Genomic DNA, 25998 nt, shown 5'->3' on the forward strand with positions numbered 1-25998 from the left:
AGTTATATTTTTTCGATTTTTTTAAAATGATTTTTAAGGTTTCACTTCAAACAAGTGTGAATCAAACACATGATTTTTTTTTGTACAGTGTCTTAAATAAAAAGTTTTAATCAAAATATAACTTTCAATTTTGAATTCAATCTGAATTTGTCAAAAAATCAAAAATTATAATTTTTCGATAAAAATAGGCTAAACACATAAAAAAGTAAGTTACAGAAATTGTAGATACATTTTTTGCTGCGATTTCAAATTAGAACAAATTTTGGTCATATGTTCACATACCAAAAATCCATAAGACTAATTACCTACAAATCAGCTATGCACTTACTATAACCATCAATTGTTTCTAAAATGCACAACCAATTTTGAAAAAAAAAAAAAATTGGATTTAAAAAAAAACTTATTTTATTTTTTTAATCCAACTTTCGGTAGTTCAGTTATTTTGAAATTTACACTGAACCAAATCCTTACGTAAATACAACGAAAAAATTCGTTGAGCCAACGAAAATTTAATTAATTTTCAGCCGATGAAAAATTTAATTGGCTCAACGAAATGGCTTTCATACGTTAATGAAGAACTTCATCAATCAACGAAAACTGTAGTATTTTAATGAAATTTTTCATAAAAATTTTTGATAGAGAGTTAATGAATTTTTACATCACTTTACGAAATTTTTCAACGATTAACGTAAAATTTAATTAACCACGGTGATATTTTTCGTTAGTCAATGTATTTTTTAATTAATTTATGAAAGAACTTTCGTTAGCTAACGAATTTTTTCGTAAATTTTATGACAATTTTAATTAAATTACGAAAAAATATTCGTTAGCTAACGAAACTTTTCGTTGTATTAATTATTTTTTTTTTAGTAGATTAAAGTATTATTTATTTATTGGACTTGTTAAATTATTAATTTACAGTCCAAACCAAAAATTGGCGTTTCGTTAACTGATGTATTTTTTCATAAGCCAATGTAATATTTCATTAGTATATGAAGAATTTTCATTAGCTTATGAAGATTTTCGTAAGTTAATGTTGAATTTCATAAGTTAATGAATTTTTTCGTTACTTAATTAAAACTTTGATAAAGTAAGCTAAAAATTCTTATTTCTATTCTTTAAAATGAGTATGAAATTTTTCGTTAATTGATGAATCTTTTCATTGAATGGATTTTTTGGCACTAAAAAGGGAGAAAAAGTGTATGAAACGTTTTCATTAATTGATGAAGGTTTTCATATTACGTAAAATTACATATTTTCGTTGAGCCAACGAAAGTTTCGTTGGGCCAACGAAAATGTAGTGTATGAAACGATTTTCGTAATTTTACGAAATTTATTATTTTCAGTGTAACTTTTAAATGTATTGCAACATTTCAATGAAACGATTTTGATATTTTTTTTTTTCTAAAAATGCATCTTTTCCAAAAAACGTATCAATTTTTTTTACAAACAGTTCGATGAACTTTTTCAAGTTTTTGAATTGCATACCAATTTTTTTTTTTTTTTTTTTGAAAAATGTTTGAAAACCTAGAATGATTCAAAATTATTTAAAAAAAAGAACAATTTAAAAGATTTTTTTCTAAATGCTTTTTATTGTAGGTACAAGAAACTAAAAGTAATATGTACTTTCCTTAGAGGTTAAAACCGCTTAAACATAATTTAGGTTTAAAATAATTTTATATTTTTTTTTTTAAACAATTTTTGACATTACCTTTAACATAAAATGTTCAAAATTATGAGGTAAATATTTTTTGCTTTCACACTCATTTAAAGAATCACTATTGACATTTTTTTTTTGTTAATTTCATTTAAATTTGATTCGAGAGGTGATAGTGCTGGGTTTGACTGGACTGTTAAATAAAAAATAGATTTCAGTGAAAAGGAGGAAATACTTTCGGAGTCTCATTTTTGGTTTGCAAAATCAAAAAGATATGCAAGACTGAGCTTCAACTATTTTATAGTTAAAAAAAAAAAAAAATATATATATAAGCTATCTTACTTTCTATAAACCTCCTTGGATTCTATATTTCAATATCTACTCAAATTCAACCAATTTAAAGAAAACCCAAAAACAAACCCTGTCAAGCATGAAATCATCCCCCAAAGCTTGAAAGTGCTTCTTTGATTGAGTGTTGATAAAAAAATCATACATACCTATATAATCACTCTTGTACCTTTATATCCTTTTTGCCATCAATTTTTCATCTGTAAAAGTTCTCATAACAAAAAAGATGAAGAAGATTGATTTTAACGAATTGTTACAACGAAAAAAGGAGAAAGACAGAAAAAAAAACTAATAATGACAATGTGTATAAGGTAGGCATCAAAAAATAAAATAGATTCTGGGTAATCGAGAGGTTGCCAACTCACATAACCCGTATTTATATAGACCTAACAGAGGTTCGACGAAATTATGCTCACACCAAAAAGAACTACTTCTATAAGACACAAATAATGTGCCAAAAGCAAGTAGGTTGATATGCGGGCTTGAATAAATGCACGTAATTTAAACATCCTTATATTCTGCCAGAAAGTTGTGTAAGAAGACTACAAAGCAGGTGTAACAGAGCAGAGATATAGGTAAAAGGTAAATCCATTAGACAAACTACTAAATTATTCATGCAGCAACAAAAAAAAAAAAAAAAAAAATAAAGGTTCATTCTCTTTTGCCAACACCTTCATCTTTTCAAGTGAAAGTAGGTAGGGTAGTGCACAAAAGATGCTTGATGTTGTATATTATATATATCTTCGTCCTGCCATCAAACTAAAATTTGTTGTTGTTGTGTGATGATTTTTCTTCTTCGTTTAAGTTTTCAGCTTCCACCTAGTTAGTTCTTTTTGGCAGGATACACCTTCATTTTTATGATTTTTCCAAGTAAATTTTCTTTCGAAAAATATAGATACTGAAGGTGATGAAAATAAGGAGGAAATTTTTGTTGGATATAGTGTTAAACTATATTTCTGGCTCGTTGACTGTTTCTACTTGGTTGCACATTTACTTGTGACTTTTTGTTGTTGTTTTTGCAAGTTGATGCTATGAAGGGTTTTTGTAAATTGGTTGAATATTATTTTTGTGTTTATTGATACCAGGTTCAAATAGATTGATATATATTAGACAAGTCGAATATGAAATATTCAGCCAATTTGGGGGTTTTCTCTTGATTAGCTGTAAAGTTGGCAATTTACACCTTATTATTATTTATACCAATTGACGATGGTCCAGAAATATTAACATAAGGTTTTATCGTGAGTTGGTACATATGCCATTTTGAAGAAATAATAAATTTACGCATAGAAACAAAATTTCAAAATTTTTCACCAACCCGTTTTCAAAAAATTGCTTTTTCAAAAAAAAGTTTGGAAATATTTTTTTAAAATCCAAAAATTTGTTTTTTTGAAAATTTTCTAAAATTTTAATATTACTTTTACGCTTAAACGCTTTTGTATAAAAATGTTCGTTAAAATCGGGTTAATCTTGTACGAGATATTTAGAAACAAAAAAAAAAACCGTTTTATGGCAGGTATCGTTAATAACGGTACAAAAAACATTTTTTTTTATTTCAAAAGTTGGCTCTTATGTGTAATACCTACTACACATAAAAATTTTAATCAAAATCCTCGGAGCCATTTTTTATTAAATTTTTCTATTTCCGTTATATGACAGGTAACGTTAGGTCATAAACATAGATTTAATTTTTTTTTACGAACAAAAATTGCCCTATAATACGTACAAATATGGCAAGTGAAAAAAAAATTACGCATACGCCACAGTGACCATTCAAATTTAAACATTTTTTGCTATCGATGCATTGTAATAAAAAAACTTTTGCTAACTTATTTTGCAATGGAAATATTGAAGATACAGTCAATATTTTTCGTTTTGGGGGTAACAGTACCCGCAAGAATTATATGACTTATTTGTGCGTTTAACTTTTATCTTCTTCAATCATTTAATTTGGCAAAAAAAAAAACGCCAAACTATTACCAAAACACGAATTTACTATTTTCTACTGAATTAAAAAAAATAGAATCTTTCACATAAGTTTATATATTTTCATACAAATCTTTCTAATTAGTCCTCCCTAAATTCTTTATACAAAAAAAAAAAAAAACATAAATAATCTTATTCTCAAATTACTCATAATTAGTGCCAACTCACAAAGTATGATAAAGAAAAAGACAACCTTTTTTTTTGTGAAGACCCTGACCTGTATAAAACACTAAAAAAAGAAAAACAAAAAATAAAAATAAAATACACCAAAACCACACGATGATAATGTTTTTCTCTCTTTCACAAAATATATAAAACAACACGAAAATTAATTAATTAGAAGTCGTTTTCTGAAAATGAAAAAAAAAAAAAGTTCAAAATAAAATAAAAATTCAACACCTAATAACAGTTTTACCTTGAAATACACACAGAGAAAACTTCCTTTCCTCTTAGCCATTGTGGCGTCCGTCCGTCCGTCGTCATCGTCCTTTGGGGGTAATGTCGTCTAGCTAATTACAGACCATTAGCAACAGGACGATGATGATGATGAATAAGAAGAAGAACAAAATTCACTTATATCCCTGCCATAATTGCAACAAATAAATCCTCATTATCTCACATATACTACCTACCACACGAAAATACCAAAACACCAAACCCAACAAACTAATAGACAATCAACGAAAATAACATTCTAATCCCTGTAGTATTTAATGTTTTTTTTTTTTTTTTCTTGCTATTTCGTCCTGTATTTTAATAATAATAATAATACGTTTCACTCATAGCCTCCATAGAATAGTGTCCTTAATTTAATTGTGTGCGATAATGTTTAGCAAATAAATTCTCATCCTGATAAATGCGATATTCTAAGAATTAATGCATTTAGCAACACATCACACTCCTTCTCTGTTTTTGGAGGGGAGGCTTGTAGCCTTGCAAAAAGGATAATACATAATATTCTATTCTTATTCACTATATTGCATCACATTTGTCTGCATTAAGGACTCATTAAGGATTTAAGCTCTTATGTAGCTATCCTTTTTTTGTTGTTGTTATTGTTGTTGTTATTTCAAATTAAGTTTAGCGTTTTGCCGCTCATAAGGCCATTATCGTAACTCAAATTCTATGAGAAATAATGACTTTTGATAAAAACAAAAAAAGGACACCAACCATACGAGACTTTATCTATAAATTCTGCGGAGAATCATAAATATTCTCCTGTGTGTTGTGTGCAACTCTGCCGGTGTACCTACCAACTTTGTGGTGTAGGTACTCCGTACCGCACAAATTATTATCTGCAGGATAATATTTTGTGCCCTCTTGTTGCTCTTCTCATTCATGTTTGTGTGTGTGTGTATTGGTACAAAATTGAGGAAATGCAGTGAAAACAACAATGAACCCAACCGAACGCAACACACAAAAAAGGACTCATAAATGGCTCGTTTTTGGTATTGGGTACAACGACGAGAATATAAGAATCTGCCTGGAAGTTGTACGTTAATGTAAAATTCCATTAACACTATTCGTATGCTATTGACAGACTGAAAAGCTGGACTTTCAACAAAAACTTTTCACCTTTCCGGGTGATGTCCCCGGCCGCCATTGTTGAGGGTGGTTTTGCTTGCAGAATATAACAAAGAGAAGTGAAGTGGGAGTGGTTGGAAGTGTTGGTGAAAGTTTGGTCACAGATGACCTAGCGCCTCTGCCTCTTTTATAAGCTGATTCTATAGTAAGGATGATGTATTTTTTTGTTGTTGTTTTTGTTTGTTGCTGTAGAGCTAAGGACAAAGTTATACTTTTTTTTTTCAAAAAGGCACCTGTGTTGTTATTTGGAGCAGTTGCTTCTTGTCATTTGGGCTGGCTTTTGTCCTGGGAATTTGGTTGCACGAAATAAAACAAAAAATAAAAAAAAAAAAAAATGAAAATAAATTATACTTCCAACACAGAAAGACACGTTTTTTAGCGCTCTTTTGGGACATTTTCTTCGTTCTTTGTTATAAAATTTTTTTTTTTTGTTTTAGGGTACATATTTTAATGGCTTTTGGGAATAGGCTTAGTTACGCAGAAAAATTCGATGTTTGCATAAGTAAATTGAAGTTTTTTTTTTAGATAGTGTTTTCTTTTGAAATTTTAAAACAGAAAAATATTCTTTTTAAAATGTACAGTTTTTTTTTTTTGTTTATTTGTGGGATAAAAATAATGTCAAATGATTTGCTGACAAAAGTTTTCAAGTGATTATATTATTTTAAGTCGAAACTTAACACAAAAATCTTCAGAATTAAGGCTGTTTTATTTTTAAGTTTCGAAAAAGTTTGACAAAAGAAATTAGTTTAATTTTGATATGCAGCATTGACATACTATATTTTAGGTCCATCGGGAATCAGTGTTTAAAATTTTTAATATGAAAAACTAAGGATTCCCCCTACAACACTTTTTGGTGCCAGTTAATTTCAATTGATATTTACCGGTTTAAAAAAAAAAAATAAAACCTTTCCCCACGAAAGGGCTTATTGTTCAAAATCCGCTTTTGACTGATATTCAACATAATTTATCTGTGATACTCAATGGAGCAAACCATTTGATTTATGGAAGCGATCCGTGATATCCGCTATTAAAGAGATCTGGTATATTTGTCAGTAACCTAGTACTCTCCCGAGCAACCTGTGATGTTTCACTAAGCAACGTGATACCAAAGAGCTCTGGGATATTTACTGGACAGTTTGTGATATCTACCGTACCAACATAATATTAAAAATAACAAAAAAAATCTTCAATACTCTTACTCACCTTGGTAACCTGTGATATTAACCGTGGAACTCATGATACTTATAAGGTCAACCGGTGATATTAACCGTACCAGCTCATTATATTAAATTCACCTTGCATACGCATGTGATACTTACCAGGGTTACCTGTGATGCTTATTAGAATAATCCGTGATACATACAGAAGAAGCTGTGATATTTACCAAAGTTTTCCATGATACTCACTGTGGAAAACCATTATATTTATGGAACATCTTGTGATACCTGCTAACCAGTTCTACTTGTAATGTTTCCGTAAATTATGTGATACTTACCGGAGAGATCTAGGACAATTGTTGGAAATCCTGAGGTATTTACCGGTCCAACTTATTACTTACTAAAGGAAACTCTTAAAACTCATTACGGTAGCCTGCGATATTAACCGAAAAAATCATGATACTTATAAGGGGAACCTGTGATAGAACCTGTGACCATAGAAATCTGTGATATTTACCACATCACCCAAGATACTTCCCTTAAAACAGTTCATACGCCCATAGGAAAAACGTGATAGTATCCTGTGATACCTACTGAAGAAATTCGTGATACACACAGGTGAAATTTTTGATATAAACCAGATTTTTCCGTGGTACTCAATGCGGTAGACCATAATTCAATTCTAAATATTCAACATCTGCGTTCGACTGATGTTCAGCTCTCCGTGATAACTAAACACAGCGTGATATGCAGCGATCTGTGATACTTACCAATGTACTGAAAAAAAAAATGTTATATTTACTGTATACGCTGTGGTAGCAACATACTTACTTTTTAAAGGAACACTTAATATTCACCGCGGAGACCTGTGATATTTGGCAAAGAACTCATGAATCATGATATTTATCAGAACACCCTGTGATACATTGGAGCAGTCCATGATACTAACAATATAGGTTTTGATAAATACTAAAGCAAAAAGTGACAATAACCAGGGCAGCGTGTGAAACTTTCCATGATAACCTGTGATACTTACTGGAGTAGTCTGTGATATTTATAAGAGAAATGTTTGATACAAAATTTATTAAAATTTGAGCCTAAAACTTGAAATGTTGAGTTCTTGACCGTAACCCGAAATTTAAACCTAGCTATAAAATTTTAAACACTACTGTTTCAAAAATTTCCTTTTAATATCACAAAACTATTTTTGAATATTCCACACTTGCATTTACTTGCATTAAAGATTTAAGTGGATGATAACGTAAAATCTTATCTTATAAAAATTAAATGAGACATCATTTTTTTCAATTACATCGCATTATCTTTGATAATAATTTATAAAAGAAAGCTTTTTTGTTATCGATAACAGACATTATCTACTATTTTATCAACTTATTTTTACTATAAATGCAATAAGTCAAGATAAATGAAACTGCAGTGTTATAAGTGATTTTCATTCAAAAAGTGTTAATAGAATACCAGATAAAAATGGAACTTTTAACATATTTAATATCGATAATTTTCATTCTGTTATCGATTTTTTTCTATTTAGTCCAACGACGTATGAGTTATTGGAAACGTCGTCAAATACCTCATATTGAACCGAATTTATTCACCGGCAATTTTCAAGATGTCACCAAAACACGTCACTTAGTCGATCCAATGCGTGATCTTTATACAAAATTCAAAAACTCTGGACCTTTTTGTGGAATCTATTTCTTTCAAAATCCAAGTGCTTTAATATTTGATCTTGAATTGATAAAAAAAATTCTAGTCAGAGATTTTAATAATTTTATTGATCGTGGAGTGTTTTACAATGAAAAAGATGATCCAATTAGTGCGCATTTATTCTCAATAGAGGGCGCTAAATGGCGTTCATTAAGATCGAAATTATCACCGACTTTCTCATCGGGCCGAATGAAGTTTATGTTTCAGACAGTTGTTAAAAATGCTCAAGATTTTGTCAAAATTCTTGATGAATTTGTTGGAGAAGAGGGCGCTGTGATCGAATTGAAGGATTTAAATGCAAGATTTACCACAGATGTTATTGGATCATGTGCTTTTGGTTTGGAGGTGAATAGTTTGAAAGATCCAAATGCACAGTTTCGAATCTATGGACAAAAAATTTTCTCCGAACAAAGACATGGATTGATTATGATGTTTGTGAACAGTTGTCCGAGTTTGGCCCGAAAATTGGGTATGAAAGTAACCAATGACGATGTTGAGGAATTCTTTATGGGAGTAGTGAAGAAAACTGTGGAGTATCGTGAGAAGAATAATATCAAACGAAATGATTTTATGAATATTTTGATTGACATGAAAAATGATGGACAAACTGGATTGACTTTTGAGGAAATTGCTGCTCAGACTTTTGTATTTTATTTGGCAGGTTTTGAGACTTCTTCGTCGACAATGTCTCACGCATTGATGGAATTGGCTCAAAATACTGAAATTCAAGACCGTTTGAGGGCTGAAGTGAATGAGGTTCTGGCGAAACACAATGACGAGTTGACTTATGACAGTCTTGAAGAAATGCCTTATATGCTTCAAGTGTTTAATGGTAAGTTATCACACCTTTTTCCAAGATGCCTCAATAATATCATCAATTTTTCTGTACACTCAAGAAACCCTTCGGCGTTATCCAGTTTTACCATTTCTTCAACGAATGACCATCGATGATTACTCAACTGGAGATCCAAAGTATAAAATTGAAAAGGGAACATCAATTTTTATTCCTGTTGAACCAATTCACATGGATCCCGAATATTATCCCAATCCAGAAAAATTTGATCCTGACCGGTTTACACCAGAAGAAATAGCTAAACGTGATACTGCGGCTTATATGCCTTTCGGTGAGGGTCCCCGAAAGTGTATTGGACTACGATTTGGAAAAATGCAAGTTCGCATTGGGTTGGCACATTTAATTAAGAATTTTAAATTTAGTGTTTGTGATAGAACTCAATATCCATTGAGATTTGATAATAAGCAATTGGTTTTACAAACAACTGATGGTATTTATCTTAAGGTTGAGAGAGTTTAGTATAAAAGAATATTTTTGTCTGTGTAAAAAGCTTTATTTTGAAAGCTATGAAAATATTAGATTGTGATAAAAAGTTTAATAAAATTAAATAAAACAAAAATAAATTAGTTGATCAGGTCAATTTTAATTTGGGGAAAATTAATTCTCAGGTCTTATATTTTTTTGGTGAGTGGTCATGCTTCTGATCAATTTATTTAGGGTGGTTAACGATGATTCTGATATGATTTTTTTGACAACTTTTCACCTAACAAGTAATAGCTTTTATAAGACTTTTATAATATTTTCATTGAAAGCAACATTCTTATAAAAGTTTAAACTTCGTCAACAGTTTCTTAAAAGTTGTTTAGAAAAATTCCAAAAAGTCTATGTGAACTTCGATAATATTTCGCTAAGTAAGTTTATAAAAGTTAAAGATACCAAACATTTCGGAAAGTTAAAAAAGCCTTTTAAAGAACTTTTAGAATATTGTAAGAATTTTAAAGTTTTAAAGCGTTTTAAAGTTTCCGTTCTGAAAAAACTTACCGAAGCTTTACCGAAGTTAAATATAGTAGTTAATATAGTATCTACTTTATTATACAGGACGAATCTTTGTAAGTATTCTATAATTGCTTATTTTCACAGGAAGATACAAAAAAAAGAAAAAACAATAATATTTATTTTTGACAGGTTTTCAGTTAATTTTCTAAAATATTAATCTTTTAATATAAGTCCCCATCGAAATACAAAAAAAAAAAAAATATACAATACCTACTCGTAAGTAAATAAATGAAATGAAAATCTCTAGGATTTTCTTTAACTAATACCTGCCCTACCCTACTCAATATACCTAACTCTCATTTTCCATAATTTGATCCTTAAACAACAATATAATATTTTTTTTTCTTATATAACTAAGGTATCCCTAGCAAATAAGCCCTCCATTTTATTTCACATTTTCTTTTTGTGTCTTGATTGTAGACATAAAAAAAAAACAAGTTTTCATCCTGAGAAAATCCTTTGTTGGAAATTCTTTTTTACAACACAATACGGGACTCACCAGCCAATAGGAATAAAAGATGCGTATTTTATACATTTATAAGGTACCTATAAGTACAAACACAGTGATTTCCAGAATAAACCAATTTCAATCCCAGAAAATAAAAATACAACAAAAAAAAATAAAAAAATAACAGCTAAGTAGGTACCTTAATTCCCATCTTCACAATAATAATACATAAATTGTCCACCTCAAATAATATAAGCTAACAAAAAACAAAATCATAACTACCTTTTTTTTTTGTGTGTGTTGGGTAAATAAAAATGGTATTGTCTTTTCGACCATAACAGACAAAGAAAAAAAAAACACAAATTTTCTAGTAATAAAAATGAAAGACAATGTTCTTTTTGGCCTTTTGGGGTTTTCGTTATGAAAAAAGAATGAAACCATGATACCAATCCTACTAGTAGCCCCCTCGCTACTTCCTCCCCCGTGGAGCAATAACAATTTTAGTTGTTGCCTCTGGGATATTTCCCTACCAGGGTGGAGTTGATTTCTCTTCTCTTTTTTTTTGCCTCGAGGTAAATAATTTGTTGTTTCTACTTTTTCAATCTTCATTTTTTTCTTAACTTGCGCTAAAGGTTCTACTATCGAAAATGAACTCTTAGTCAACTTGGATATGACTTCGGTAAGTGAGCTTATAGAAGTTATATAAATAGCAAGGATCAGAAAGTTCAAAGTAATTGACAAAAGACAATTGTACTTATTTTTTTTTAATTTTCAAAACTTTGTTTAATCAATTTTAAGCCTCTTTAAGATCTTACAATAAAAATGTTATCAAACAAAGTTATAGCTGCGAAAGCTTTCCGAAGCTTTACCGAAGTTGAAATGTAGGTTTTTTTTTGTATGCTTTATAGAATTCATGGACAAATTTAAGTTTTCCATTTTTAAGCATAAAGATCCAACCAAACTATGATTATAATTCATCTCTTCAGGTAGGATAAACAAATATAAGTAGATAGATATTTTTAAAATAAAGAATACAAGAAAACCAACATCAGAAAGTTTGCTTCTTTGGTTTTCGTTCATAAAGAATTTGTGCGATTTTCTTTTTTTTACTTATTTTTTTTTGTATATACAAAAATTCTTTAGATGAGAAAATATTTTTTAATTACAATTTGTATGATTTTTTCATTGAATGTTGCGGACTTATTTTATGGAGTTGTCGGTTATAACGAATAAGATTGTTCTATTTAAATTGTGTGCATATTTCTGAAAGAAATTAAAAATATTTGTAGATACCTTAGAAGAAAGCTATATAACTAACCATCAACTTTATCAATGTTATTCTATCTTTTTTTTTCATGACATAATAATTTCTATATAACAAATTAATAAAGGAAAAAATAAATTAATTCGTTGGGATTTTTTTCCTTTTCTAATTAAAAATAAAAAAAAAAATGAATTTTCTATTTGGTTTTTTTTTTTTTTTTTTTTTGAAGTAAAAACTTCTTTAGTATCGTAGTGATTTGAAACAAGATGAAACGAAAAAGCGACAAGAAAAATCTATTGATCATAACTTTTTTTGTTTTTGTAGATAGATGAATGAAATTTATACAGTAGGTAGATAGGTAATTAAATAAATTATGTATGTGCAAAATTTCAAATTAATTTCATATTCAAAATTCTGAGATAACGGTAAAAAGATGTTCTTTTTCTAAACACGTTATATCTTTTGATCTAGAGCACATAACAAATGTATTTAACTTTAATACGCATGCTGATAATATTACCTTTCATCTAATATATCACACATAACGGTACGTGATCTACAAGTTATATAATCTTTAATTGAAAAATTTGAAAAATACCTCAAAACACATGCAGTAGAGGAAGTACCGTAATCTCAGTTTGAAATTTCGACATGGTTGGCTTTAAAATATTCTTACTTTTTTTGTTGGCATGGTAGAAATATGATTGAAGCGTCATATAAAAGGTGAAATAATAATGATATAAAATTTGGTATAGGTTGTCTTTTAAAAAATGGATTTAATGGCGTTAGAAGAGAAAAGAGATTGATTGTTTTGCTTTTTTTATGAAAACTAATTGGGTTAAAAAAAATTCTAGCTCTTTTTGTAGATGTTGTATAGACATGGTCGTTATAAATATTTTGAGCTGAAACAATAAGCTTTCAGATGGTATAAAATTAATTGTAGGTTGTCATATAAAAAAAGTTATGGAATAAAAAAAAGTTATATTTTTTCGATTTTTTTAAAATGATTTTTAAAGTTTCACTTCAACCACGCGTGAATTGCACACATGATTTTTTTTTTTTAACCTAATTGATTGAAATTTTTTTTTTTCGTTACTATATTTATGGTTATTTTCTTTACATTTTACGTTGCGTTTTATTGAAAAATTTGTACGTTTTCAGTATTCAACTTTCTTGTTAAAAAAAAATGATTACTTTAAGAACGTGTTTTCATTTAAACTTGACTATGTTTTCAAATAAATACATAATTACATTCTTCTTCTTCCTTTTTTTCTCGGCGCTGTTATGATCTCGATGTCGAGGGGATCATAACCTTCCCACGTTACTGCTTCACACTAGTGATCCGCCTGTGGGGTTCGCCGGGTTGACCTCAGAAATCGGCGGCAAGCCTCCCGGTTTTGTATTGTTCCGTTTCTGAGGCCAACTGAATGCTGGTGTTTTTGCATTTGCTTGTACCAGGAGTTTTTAGGCCTACCTTTCTTTTTATTTCGTGTTGGAACGTTATATGATATTGCTTTTTTGACGGGGTTCTCAGGATCTCTCCTTTGAACATGGCAATACCAACTGAGTCGGTCGTGTTCAATTTTTTGGGAGATGGTATTTTTAACATGAAGGCTTCCTCGGATCTTCGTACTTCTAATTCTATCAAGCTTTGTTACTCCTGCTGTCATGCGAAGCATCTTCATCTCAGCTGCCGTTAACTTACTCTCATACTTTTTGTACATTGTCCAACATTGTGAACCGTATGTGAGTGCTGGACGCACAACTGCGGTGTAGAGCCTTCCTTTCAGCTTAGGGGGCATTTTTCGATCACAGAAGATAGCAGAATTTTCCCGCCACTTCATCCACCCTACGCTTACGCGATGATTGATATCGTCATAATTACATTATGTACTCATATTAACTTTATCTACTTGTGAAGTTAAAAATTATTTACAAATTTATATATAAACACGTGTTATTACAAAAAAAATGTTTGTATTACATTTTTCGGAAAAAGTTTAGTAAACTTTTATAAGAAAATGAAAAACTTGAAAAAATTAAAAATAGGTATAAAGGATGTTTAGAAATCAAGTATTCCATCTGGCTATGAAATTTCAAATCATTGACTTACAAATTGAACAAAGCTCTTTCCAATTTAATATCAATTTACACACATACAAAATCAAATCCTCTTTCATTTTCTTGCATTTATTATTATTTTTTTTTTTCTATTTAAATCCTTGCAGAAAATCCTTGCAATTTTCTCTCACATCATTGTGTTTCACATTCATGTGTAATACCCTTACAAAGAATCAATAGATTTTGGCTTCACAATGGTATTATTTTCATCGATCTACTACAAAAAAAATAAAAAAAGAGTATAAGACAACCTAACGGAAATCCAGACAATTTTTATTTTCGACAAAGCTTTCGGAAAATTTATTTACACCAGCACAATCTTTTCACTTTTCTATTCCCTTTTTTTTTTTTTTTCTTTGATAAACTGATTCTAATAAATAAATTTTATCTCTATATAAGATATAAAAGCAAAAAAAAAAATACCATCATGACCAAAGATAGAGAAATTTAGAAATCGAATAAGAGACTTACAATTTCTAAGTCTCTTCATAAACCACACAACTAGACAAAGACAACTACAGTGAAATGAATAAATTCCTTTGACATCAGAAAACATCGTTTGCCATAAATCCAAGGCTATTAAATCATGACGAATGAAGGAGAGTTACAATATAATATAAAGGACATGCAGCATAGAAAATAAATTTTCTGCAAAATTGCTTAATCTTTAAAAACAGTAAATAAACATAAGTTAATGGTAGGGTAGTTTATTTAATGTTTCGGAATGAGAGAGTGGAAAAGGGAGAGAATAATTGAGGTTTTTTGATGTAATGTATCTTGGGAACTACTTAAACTATTTTGATGAAATCTTTGAATGTGCTTGTTTATCTATCGAAATAATCTAAATTTTTGGAGTTGTTAAAAGGACGTTAGAAGCAAAGTGTAAAATAAGTTACTTTGAGCCAAAGTTGGTAAATTTAATTTAAAAAAAAAAAATTTTTTATCGATTTCAATTTTTTTTTTTTTCAAAAAAGTTAAAAATTAATCCTCATTTTTGACAAAGCCACTACTGGCCCTTTAGAGCAAGTTAGTAAAAGGACATTTAGGAAAAAGGAAGAAAATTGATTTTTGTCATATGAACAAAACAAAAAATCCATAAAAAACACAAACAACAACAAAAATACACACAAAAATAAATAAAAACATTTTCACAATTGATTGTTGTTTGTGTTTATATGTTGAGATCCTGGCACAATATGGTTTATGTGTTTTTTTGTCATCGAATTATTAAAAATTCTCATAAATCTTCAAATGGTTATGTTTTGGTGTTTTTTTTTTTTTTTTTGTTCGTCTGTTCAAGAATCAGAAAAGACATAAGGAAGACATATAATTCTTTTTGATATTACCCAAAAGTCCATTTAACATTATGCTATGGCAACCCTCCCCTCAAGGTTTGTCTATTTTTTGTATTGCTTGTGTTTTTTTTTTTTACGTTTTTGGCCATTAAAAGTAATTATTTCAAATTTTCTTAGACAGGAAAGATTTCTTTACTACGAGAGGAAAAGATAATAATAATAACTTTTTTTTTTAGACAGTTGGAAATGTAAAGTACCTAGGAGTTTCTCCTACAAAAGGAACACTTTTTTAAGAGGTTATCATTTCTTAAAGGACATTTTTGGTTTCTTTTATTCTTCTGTGATTTATGCGTGTTGACTTTTTGTGAAACACAAACACAATAAAATAAGTTGATACTCCCTTTTGCCATTTTTTAAGTTAGCTTTTTGTTTTATGATAAATTTGAAAGAGTTTTTTTTTTTTTTTTTAAGGTGGAGAGAGAGGTTTTGAAGAATATTTTTTTTCCTAGATTTATTGTTTTAAGTTGTTAATGGAGTCGTCGTCAGTTGTCAGTTATTATTATTTTTGAAATTATTATTTATTTTTTTTTTTAGCTGGATCTTCCTTATAAAACTAAATAACAAAATTAAACACTTAAATAATATCTTCAAATAAATTCATCAAATAATCATAATTTTTAGAATTTACGTTGAAAATATTGTATTTAGATCATTTAAAAAATTGATACCAATAATTGTATTTAAAGGCTTAAATAAAATTAATGCATAAACGTAAACATTATCTATTGCACCTCTTTCAAAATGTCTTTATTTTTGTTAATTTTGTCTTGTCTGCTCTGAAACATTTCAAAAATATCTTCAATCTTTTTGCCATCTTAATGTGATTGAATAACATTGGCATTTTATATCTTTTCGTCTTTTGTTATGTACACATTTGAAAATCTCTGCCAAGGAAGAATAAAATTGCTTCCGGCAAATCATTTTCTGCATTTGAAAGAGAAAATAAAATAAAAATAAAAATTACAGCATCTTGCAGATATGAGAAAAAAACACAGTAAATGTATACAATCTGAGCCAATTAATTGACTCACATAGGTACTGTGTTTCAAAAATATTTTTTCTACCTAAAACACTGGAGATTATGAACTGGGGACAGTGCCAGTTTAAGAACTTCTGACGCTCCCGGGTAGAGTTAAATGTAGCGCACTTTCCAAAATTAAAACCTTTATTTTATTTATGATGAATAACAAAAAATTCTTTGCAAAACATAAAATTCTCGCTTGTTACCAAACTTCTCCGAAACAACTGAACCGATTTTTATTAAAATTTTTGTGCATATTAGGCAGGTCTTAGAATCGGCAAGCATTTATTTTTCATATATATAAATGGTTAGGGTGGTCCACCCAAAAATGTATCTATTTTTTTTTTGTTTTTGGAACGATTTGTATGAATTTTTGTGTAGGCCTATGAATCAAGTTAGATCTATTTTTCATACTCCTAAATGGTTAGGGTGGTGCAATCATTTTTTTTTTTACGATTTTTATGAAATTTTGTTTGCACATCGCACATAGGGGCATTTAATAAATTTAGGCGGACAAAAGACAAAATATTAAACTGATCCAAACGTAAAAATTAACATCCTTCTAAAAGTAGATAACTTGCTTAGCATTTTCTTATAGTTTAAAAATTAATTATCACTCCAGATGATTAACAGCAGTGGTCTAGAGTTCAAAGTTTTCAGCATAAAGGAAAAAATATTTATTTTTAGCGACAGTGCTTATGTAAGTACTTTTTTTTTAAGTGGCTATAGAAAAATGTTTTTATGGAATATTGATATAGAGATACGAAACTGTCTACTAGATGCTGTATCTTAATGTTATATTACTTTATAAATAAAAAAGTGATAAGTTAAATTTTAGTATAAATTAAACGTAAAAATAGTTTTCTTTCTGTGAAAAGTTATACTATTTCACATTATTGTGTCATAAAATTTAATGTTTTCTAAAGGTTAAACTCGTATCTAATTGAATCTGCAAACAAAAATTGCAACTAAGTGCAACTTCGACACATTTTCTCCTTTTAAACGTTTTAGGCTTTTTAAAACTCTAACCTTTTTTTCATGCATCCATATTTAGTTTTTTTTTTAAGATTCAACTTCTTGAATTACAGAACCTGATTCCTTATAATTTTTCCTAAATTTTAAGACCTTTATCTTGTCGATACCATTAATAAAACTCCATTTATAAGCGTTTTAATAGACCATTTGGGTCCATTCTTGACACTTTTTTGTTTAATCAAAAATTGGTTTTGGAAGAAAAATGTTTTTATTGAAATCCACAGTTAAAATACTTAATTCAGGTACTTAATACAAGTTTTTACCTTGTCGATGAAGTAAAACCGGAAAAATAATTTTGTCCGCGTAAAACTGGCAAATACCCCTATGTGCATCGGGTAGGTCTGAAAATCGGCCAAAATGTATTTTACATATGTACCCTTAAAAACATTAGACTCTTTATTAGTCAAACTTCCTTCAAGTCGAATTTCCCAATGAATCGAATTTTTCCAACATTTGCAACAAAAACATTTGAAGAAATACATTATATTAATTCTTCTAACTCGAATTTAACTCTACTGTAATAAGGGTGGTCCAACCCGAAATTAGTTTTTATTTTTTTGGAATGATTTTCATCAAATTTTGTTTTCATATCGGATAGGTCTGAGAAATAGCCTGAGAAATGTATTTTTCATACACCTAAATGGTTAGGGTGGTCTTATCAAATTTAAAAAAAAAATTTTTGTTACCTATGGTTCAAAATTGAAAAAATAAATACAAATCGCAAATTTTCCAGCCTTACCTATACGATCAAACCATGTTTTTAAATCGCGATTTATATATTTATTATTATATATTTTTAGTAGAGTAATTATAGCAAATTATTAGGGAACCCGGCCGAACAGCTCTGATTTTGACGATTTTTTTTTTCAAACGTAGGTAATTAACAATACTTTAAAGTCTATAGATTAAAAATTGCCGGTGTTGCCGTATTGTTTTTTTAAATTAAAATTAAATTTTTTTTTAACAAAACCATTTTTTTTGTTTAAATTTCATAAAACAAATGATAGCAAAAGATTCTCTAGGTAATTTAAGGAAAATATATAAAAGGCAGTAAGGGACAATCTTCCATCGTTTAAGCGATAAATGCAAATTTCTAACATTCTGACCTCAAACACAAAAAATTTTGTTTGAAAACAACGGCAACACCTACAATATTTTAAAATACATTTTTAAAAAGCCAGAAGCTCATTCTTATCTCTTAAATTTAAATCGACTACATTTAATCAAGACTTTTTGAAAAAATGGTCCTCAAACTCAGAATAAAAAAAAAAAAATGTTATTAGAAAAATTTAAAATGACTTTTTTCCAAATTTTTTCTAATAAAATATGAATTTATTTAAAAAAAATATTATCAGTTGAATTTCGAAGCAAAAAAGGTAAAATATATCACACTTTTGAAAAAAAAAAAAAAAAAAAAAAATTACTTCAATTTCAATGGTATTTTTTTATTAAAACTGAATTTTTGCATTTAAATAATTAATTTTCTCAAAGACTGTGGTAAATAGGAACTTTAAATTTTTGCTATTTAACTTTCAACAGTAAGGGTTATTAAATGAATAAAAAATAATTTTATGTTTAGATGTTGAACTTAAAAAAAAAAATAAGTTACATTTTTTTTCAAAACTTTTATTAAAAAAAGTTCTTCGAAAATAAAATACTTTTTAATTTTTTTCATAAACCGTAATACATATTGACATTTCCTTTTATAATTTGAAATCATAATAAATGCGGCCAAAAAAATTTGAAAATAAATGCATTTTATATTACGACCAAGTTTAAAAAACGACATGTTAAAATTTTTTCAATAATTTTTTTTTTTCAAAAATCTGAGTTCAATTACCATTCTTTCAAAAGCCGTTCATTCAATTAACTTAATTTTAATTTTACATATATGACTAAGCTTCTAGCTTTTAAAAAATGTATATTTGAATATTGTAGGTGTTGCCGTTGTGTTCAAATATTTTTTTTTGTGTTTGAAGTCAATTAATAAGAAAATTGCATCTATCGCTTGAACTATGGAAGATTGTCCCTCACTCCCATATATTTTTTTTCCTTGAATTTCCTAGACAATCTTTTGGCATCAATTAATTTATGAAATTTAAGAAAAATTTTTGAAAAAAATTTGTTTTTGTTCACAAAATCTTCAATTAAATTTAAAAAATCAACACGGCAACACCGGGTTTTTTTAATCTATAGACTTTAAAGTATTTTTAATTACCGACGTTTGAAAAAAAAGATCATCAAAATCTAAGCTGTTCGGCCGGGTTCCCTAATATTGCCAATTTTTGAGCTTTAGTTACTCCACTATTTATTATTATTTTTATATTACTTTTTACAAAAATTGATATCAATTAATTGGCGGTGACTGTATTCACTACGTACAGGAGTACTTCCACCATAATTCATTTACAATTTTGATTTTCTTTTTATGATTTTATGATTTTTTGTTTGTTGTTTTGGTTCTTTTTTTTTTGTTGTATGTATTATTTCTCTTCTTTTTAATCTGTTTGTGTTTTATTTTAACTTTGCAATTATGAAAATTTTTATTGTCTAACCAAACCAAAGTATACATTTATTCATACATAAATTTATGTACACAGATGGATATGAACAATCTACATTTTTAAGATTGTTTTTCCAAACGAAAACGGGGGAGAAACAAAACAAAAAAAAAAATTCTGAAAACTCTTTTTCTGTTTGTGTTATATTCATCGTCTGTACCAGGATTTTTTTTGTGTGTGTTTTTCAATTTTTTTTTTCTTTTTTCTTTAAGAAAAAAAAAAAAAAATATGTTATGCACTCAGTTGCTTATAGGTGGTGTAATAATGTATGTGATGTGAATTTATTTTAATGGGTTCGTTAAACTCGCAACCAAACACAGAAAACTCATGACAGAGAGATACACAATCTCACCATCACTATACTGGACGAATACAAAAAAAAAATACAAGAAGATTGTTCGACATCGTCAAGGAATTGCAACACAACACACGACAGATAGACACACACAAGCCAGCAATAGAATAGACATAATGGAGGTATGTTGATGTTTCCGGTTTGTTATTTGGTTGTTAAATGTAAACAAAGATGGCGGCAGCACAGAGAAAGCTAAGCTATACTTTGATGCTGTGTAGACAGCATCACTGCCGCCACCAATGGCAAAGGATGGATTGGATAGGATATGGCATAACGTCGCCAAGGATAATAATAATAATTATGGATGCATGATGGTGATATTTAAGCTAATGACTATTGTAGGAGGTATCTAATTTTATGTTTTACTTGTGTCCTGTTAGATTTGTAAGGACATAAAAGATATTTTTTTTATTTTCTTTAAAAAAAAAGGGATTATTGTTTTTTGTTAGTTATTTGAATTTAAGGGCTTTTAGTAAGATTGCAGATCTATGGTTTTGCAACATGTTGCCAGCAACTTTTGTCAACATTTGAGTGACATCTAAAAATAAAGGAGTTTGGTACTGAATTAGCTTCTTACAACATTTTGTGAGAAAAGATGCAGGAAATTGTCTTATAGACAATCAGTTTGCAACATGTAGCTTGAAATTTCTTTGGAAACATGTTGCCAACAACTTTTTGTTTTGCCATAATGTGTTTAAATGTCAATCTTAATAGTTTAAAAGACTCCCAGTTGGCAACATGTTGCTAAAAATTTTATTTGGTGCGTTGTTTTCTTTATGCTTAAAGGGAAAATGTTTCCATATCAATCCAACTTTCATCAATTAAAGATAAAAAAAAAAAAATGTTATGATCAAAATGTTGCAAAAAAGGTGCCATATCTATTGATTCATCTCCATCTCTCTGTAAATAATATAAAATTTTATATCGATCCCAAAGGTCATTCAAAGCAGATTGCTTCATATTCAACAATGTGCCCATATATTATAACTTATTCATTGGTCAACACTTCTTACTCACACATCAATCCTTTTTATGATGTCTTTATGCCCATATCTATACTATAAATTTTCTTTTCAAAACAACACTGTAATAATTTGATTTTATAAATAGAATTTAAGCTCCTTGAAAATTTACGACTTATATTATATTCTTTATGACTCTCCATATACCCACTCTGATAACTCTGATCTCAGAGTTTCAGAGTGTTGATAATAAAAAAACAAACATTATTACTCCTTAAAAATGTCCTTTTTATACTTTAATATGGTATTAAAAAATATGTATATATCAAGGTGTATAGGTGAAGAAAAGGCAAGCAAACAAAATAATGCAACTTTTTTTTTATGAAGCTTCTCTAGGGATCAAAAATTCTGTAAGCTATAAAATAACAAAGGTTTAATATATCGTTCCTTAGATATAATATCGAAGCATCTTTTATATGTGGGTTATCAGCTTCAATATGTCGTTTCTATTCAAATTTAATTTCATATTTTTTTTACGGTTGATTTAAATTATTTAAGAGCTTATGAAGACATTAATATCTACTATCGAAGGCTATTGGCTTTTTTTTTTTTATACAGGGTGTCCCAAAAGTAATGGATCAAACGAAATATGCTGATAGGCCAACTTTAGGGCTCCCAGAATTTGGTAACTTGTTCATCCCTAATTCTTACGGTTTTCGATTTAATGCAGTTTTTGTGAAATTTCGATAAATCCCGACTTTGCAACAGTATTTTGCTTCCTCCGCTCATAATTGATTTTTGTTTTTTACAATTCTTTCACTAAAACATTACCTAATAATAAGATATAATTAATTAATCAAAATATTTTTTATTTCATTCGCCATTTTGCTGCAAATGAATTAACAGTTCCATGTTTTATGAAAATTCAATTTCTCACTTTTATTTCAGAGCAACAACCTGAAAAAAATTTGTATGGTGTGACCCTGGTTTATTATTTTGAAAACTTGCCGTGTTATTGCAGATTTCAAAAATGTATAAAAGTTTCCAAAGATGAAATTAGAACGAAAGATATTACAATTTGAATGCAAAAAAACAGAGGTTTTCAGAGCAAAATAACAAACAAAAATCGAGGCTTTTATTCAAAAAGAAATAAACAAACAACAGTCGACAAAATTTGTTTATTTTTCTTTGTTATTTTTCTCTGAAAGACCCTGTTTTGTTGCTTTTAAATTGTTATATCTTAAGTTCTAACTTTAACTTTGGAAACTTTTATACATTTTTGAAAACTGCAATAACACGCCAATTTTTCAAAATAATAAACCAGGGTCACACCATACAAATTTTTTTCAGGGTGTTGCTCTGAAATAAAAGTGAGAAATTGAGTTTTCATAAAACATGGAACTGTTAATTCATTTGCAGCAAAATGGCGAATGAAATAAAAAATATTTTGATTAATTAATTATATCTTATTATTAGGTAATGTTTTAGTGAAAGAATTGTAAAAAACAAAAATCAATTATGAGCGGAGGAAGCAAAATACTGTTGCAAAGTCGGGATTTATCGAAATTTCACAAAAACTGCATTAAATCGAAAACCGTAAAGATTTGGGATGAACAAGTTACCAAATTCTGAGAGCCCTAAAGTTGGCCTATCAGCATATTTCGTTTGAACCATTACTTTTGGGACACCCTGTATAAATCCAATTATATGGAAAATTAGTTAAATTAAAAATGGTTTTAATATATAGTTTTAAGTAATTTTCAAGGTGACTTTTCGGTTTAAGACTTCACATGCTAAAAGAAATATACAATTACAAAAGCACATTTTTGAATTATTATTTAAACTCCCAAAAGAAATTATGCTATTTGATTTCTGTATAAAAAAGATTTTTTTCGAATTTTTTTTTTAAGTGTTGGATTGGTTTATTTTTTATTTAAAATTTTGTATCTAAAAATTTAAAAATTGATTTTTATGAGAAAGATATGAATCCAAACATATTCTAAGATAAAAAAAGATGAGCTAGCGAAAAATGAGATTTCAAGAACATTTGTTTTACTGAATTTAGTGAGCCCTTAGAAAAAAAAAATTTTGCTTCAAAAAAAAAAAAAAAAAAAAAATAAAAAAAAAATTTAATGTTTTTTAATTTTTTATACATTTCTATTGATAAAAATGTTTGAATTTATGACATTAAAATACATTTAGAATTATAAAGCAAAAGTGGACATGAATGAAAGAGCCATACCGAAATAAAAAAAATAAATTTCTTTTATGAAATTTTTCTGTAAAGTATTTTTTCTGACATTAAGAGTAATGCAGGATTTTAAAATTGGCAAGAACTAAAATTATATACTCTTAAATTTATACAACAAATTATTTCTAAATTTAAATAATGAATGATTTATTTTATTTTCAGGTATGTAACAACATTTAATGAATTAATTTTTTCAAATGCAAGTAAGTTCTTATTTATTTATTTTTTTTTTTTTTTTCAATAAAACTTGAATAAATTTTCACCTCTATATAATGCAAATTTTTCAAAAAAAAAAAAAAAACTTGAAAGGAACACTTTAAAAATATTCATTAAATTTTCAAAAAAAATATTACTGATAAAGTATTAAAAATTCATTGAAAACACATATTTATATCACAAGTTGAAATGGTTTACAGTTAAAGTCCTTCCTGTGCATGTTTGATTCAAATACCTATTATTTTCTATTATCCTCTCAACTATTCATCTATTTTATTTTTTTTTGTTACTTTTACAAATTTCACATTCATATAGAAAACTGCACTATCCTTAAAAAAAAAGTAAAGAAAAATCGACAAGATATTGCGTTCATTGTCCTGTGACTGTTTTGCAATTGGCAATAATTTCACATTCTCAGTTTTTGAATGAAATGAAATTCTTTTGTATTCTTCTTCTCAGTAAGTTTATTCTTTTTAGAGTCCTTTTTCATGAATAGAAAATATTTCATATATCTTTTATTAAATCCCTATAAATATATAAAAGTATATATGATATAGATTTTGTTTAGATTTATCTATTTATCAAAAAGAAGATAATGTTACGCTGGAATAACTTTAAATTAAATTTCATAACAAAAATCAAAACTCGTCGTCGTCTTCTTTTTCGGTCGTCTTGAATTTCACAAAATTTGTCAAGGATATGGAAACAATATCTCTCTTGACAAGCAATCAAAAAACTGTATAATATCAAATCATATAGATAGAAAGATATACAAGAGATAGATAGACGATGGATTAACAAAAAAAAAAAAGTAACACAGGAAACAAGAAAAGGAAATCATGAACACAAAATGAACACACACACACATCTACACCTACCAACAAACACTTACCAATAAAACCTTAAATTACTTTTTCATCTTGAGTAACTTTTAGAATAAGATTTACCGTTGTTTCTCGTCTTTAAGATAAAATATACTTTTTGGTTGGTTGGGAAAACAACTTCTCCTCCGCACACTAAAACTGTTCAATTATGGGATTTATGTTCATCTCTGTTTTCGTGTCCTTATAATATATCTAAAGTTTAACACTCTATAACTTTTCAAGTATTCAATGTGTGTATGTGTTTGTTGTTTTTATTTTTTCGTTTCTGTTGTTGGTCTTAATGTCATGACATTTACCTGAAAATGGAAGAATGAGATAAAAATTGTCTGTTAAATATTTTTGGAAGGATTTTTGTTTTTTTTTTTCTTTTCTTGAAGGATTTTTGATTTTTTATTATCAAAGTTTCACTTTTGTAAATAAGATTAAAAGTTTTATGGGTGTTTTTAAATGACATTATAGAAGGAGTTATGATCGTCAAAGTTGTTTTTATCTATCCAACTAAAACGAAAAAAAAAACAAGCTTACATGGGTTTTAAGGAAGTTGATTTTTCTAATAAAAAAATTCAAAGATATATAGGTAGTTCTTGTAACTGTTTTTTTTCCTTTTTTTTTTCTTTTATGTTCTATTCTTTTCTATTAATCTTTTTTTATTTAATTTTATTTAATTTTATATAATTTTATTTAATTTTATTTAATTTTATTTAATTTTATTTAATTTTATTTAATTTAATTTTATTTTATTTTATTTTATTTTATTTTATTTTATTTTATTTTATTTTATTTTATTTTATTTTATTTTATTTTATTTTATTTTATTTTATTTTATTTTATTTTATTTTATTTTATTTTATTTTATTTTATTTTATTTTATTTTATTTTATTTTATTTTATTTTATTTTATTTTATTTTATTTTATTTTATTTTATTTTATTTTATTTTATTTTATTTTATTTTATTTTATTTTATTTTATTTTATTTTATTTTATTTTTATTCACCCATGAGCCCACAAATTCTTCTATTTCATTTTAAGCTGAATTTTCCAAAAGTCCAAACAATATATCCTTTTGGCATTAAAATGTCCTTTTCTATCAAAATAACATGTGTCCTCAAAAAATTGTCATCTCAATGTGTAACAGTAAGCAAAAAAATCTCAACTTTTTCAAAGGATTAAAGTCAAATTAGTAGAGGAGTGGATTGTGGTTGTCCTGAATAATT

General features: G+C 27.8%; 2 protein-coding genes across 3 annotated transcripts in view; both read left to right on the forward strand.

Annotated features, from left to right (window-relative positions):
• LOC129913909 (gamma-aminobutyric acid type B receptor subunit 1) overlaps positions 1–25998 on the forward strand; it is a 261724-nt gene that overhangs the window by 77797 nt on the left and 157929 nt on the right. The window lies entirely within an intron of this gene.
• LOC129913911 (cytochrome P450 6a2-like) lies at positions 8153–9884 on the forward strand. The gene is made up of 2 exons (XM_055992886.1): positions 8153–9292; positions 9357–9884. The coding sequence occupies exons 1-2, from the start codon at positions 8221–8223 to the stop codon at positions 9770–9772; spliced, it is 1488 nt and encodes a 495-aa protein (XP_055848861.1). The 5' UTR covers positions 8153–8220; the 3' UTR covers positions 9773–9884.

The sequence above is a fragment of the Episyrphus balteatus genome, chromosome 3 (assembly GCF_945859705.1).
Source record: "Episyrphus balteatus chromosome 3, idEpiBalt1.1, whole genome shotgun sequence".
Classification (NCBI taxonomy): domain Eukaryota; kingdom Metazoa; phylum Arthropoda; class Insecta; order Diptera; family Syrphidae; genus Episyrphus; species Episyrphus balteatus.

Coding starts and splice junctions, on each gene's coding strand:
- LOC129913911 (XM_055992886.1), top strand. CDS start 8,221: ATGGAACTTTTAACATATTTAATATCGATAATTTTCATTCTGTTATCG. Junction 9,293..9,356: donor TATGCTTCAAGTGTTTAATG/GTAAGTTATCAC, acceptor TGTACACTCAAG/AAACCCTTCGGCGTTATCCA.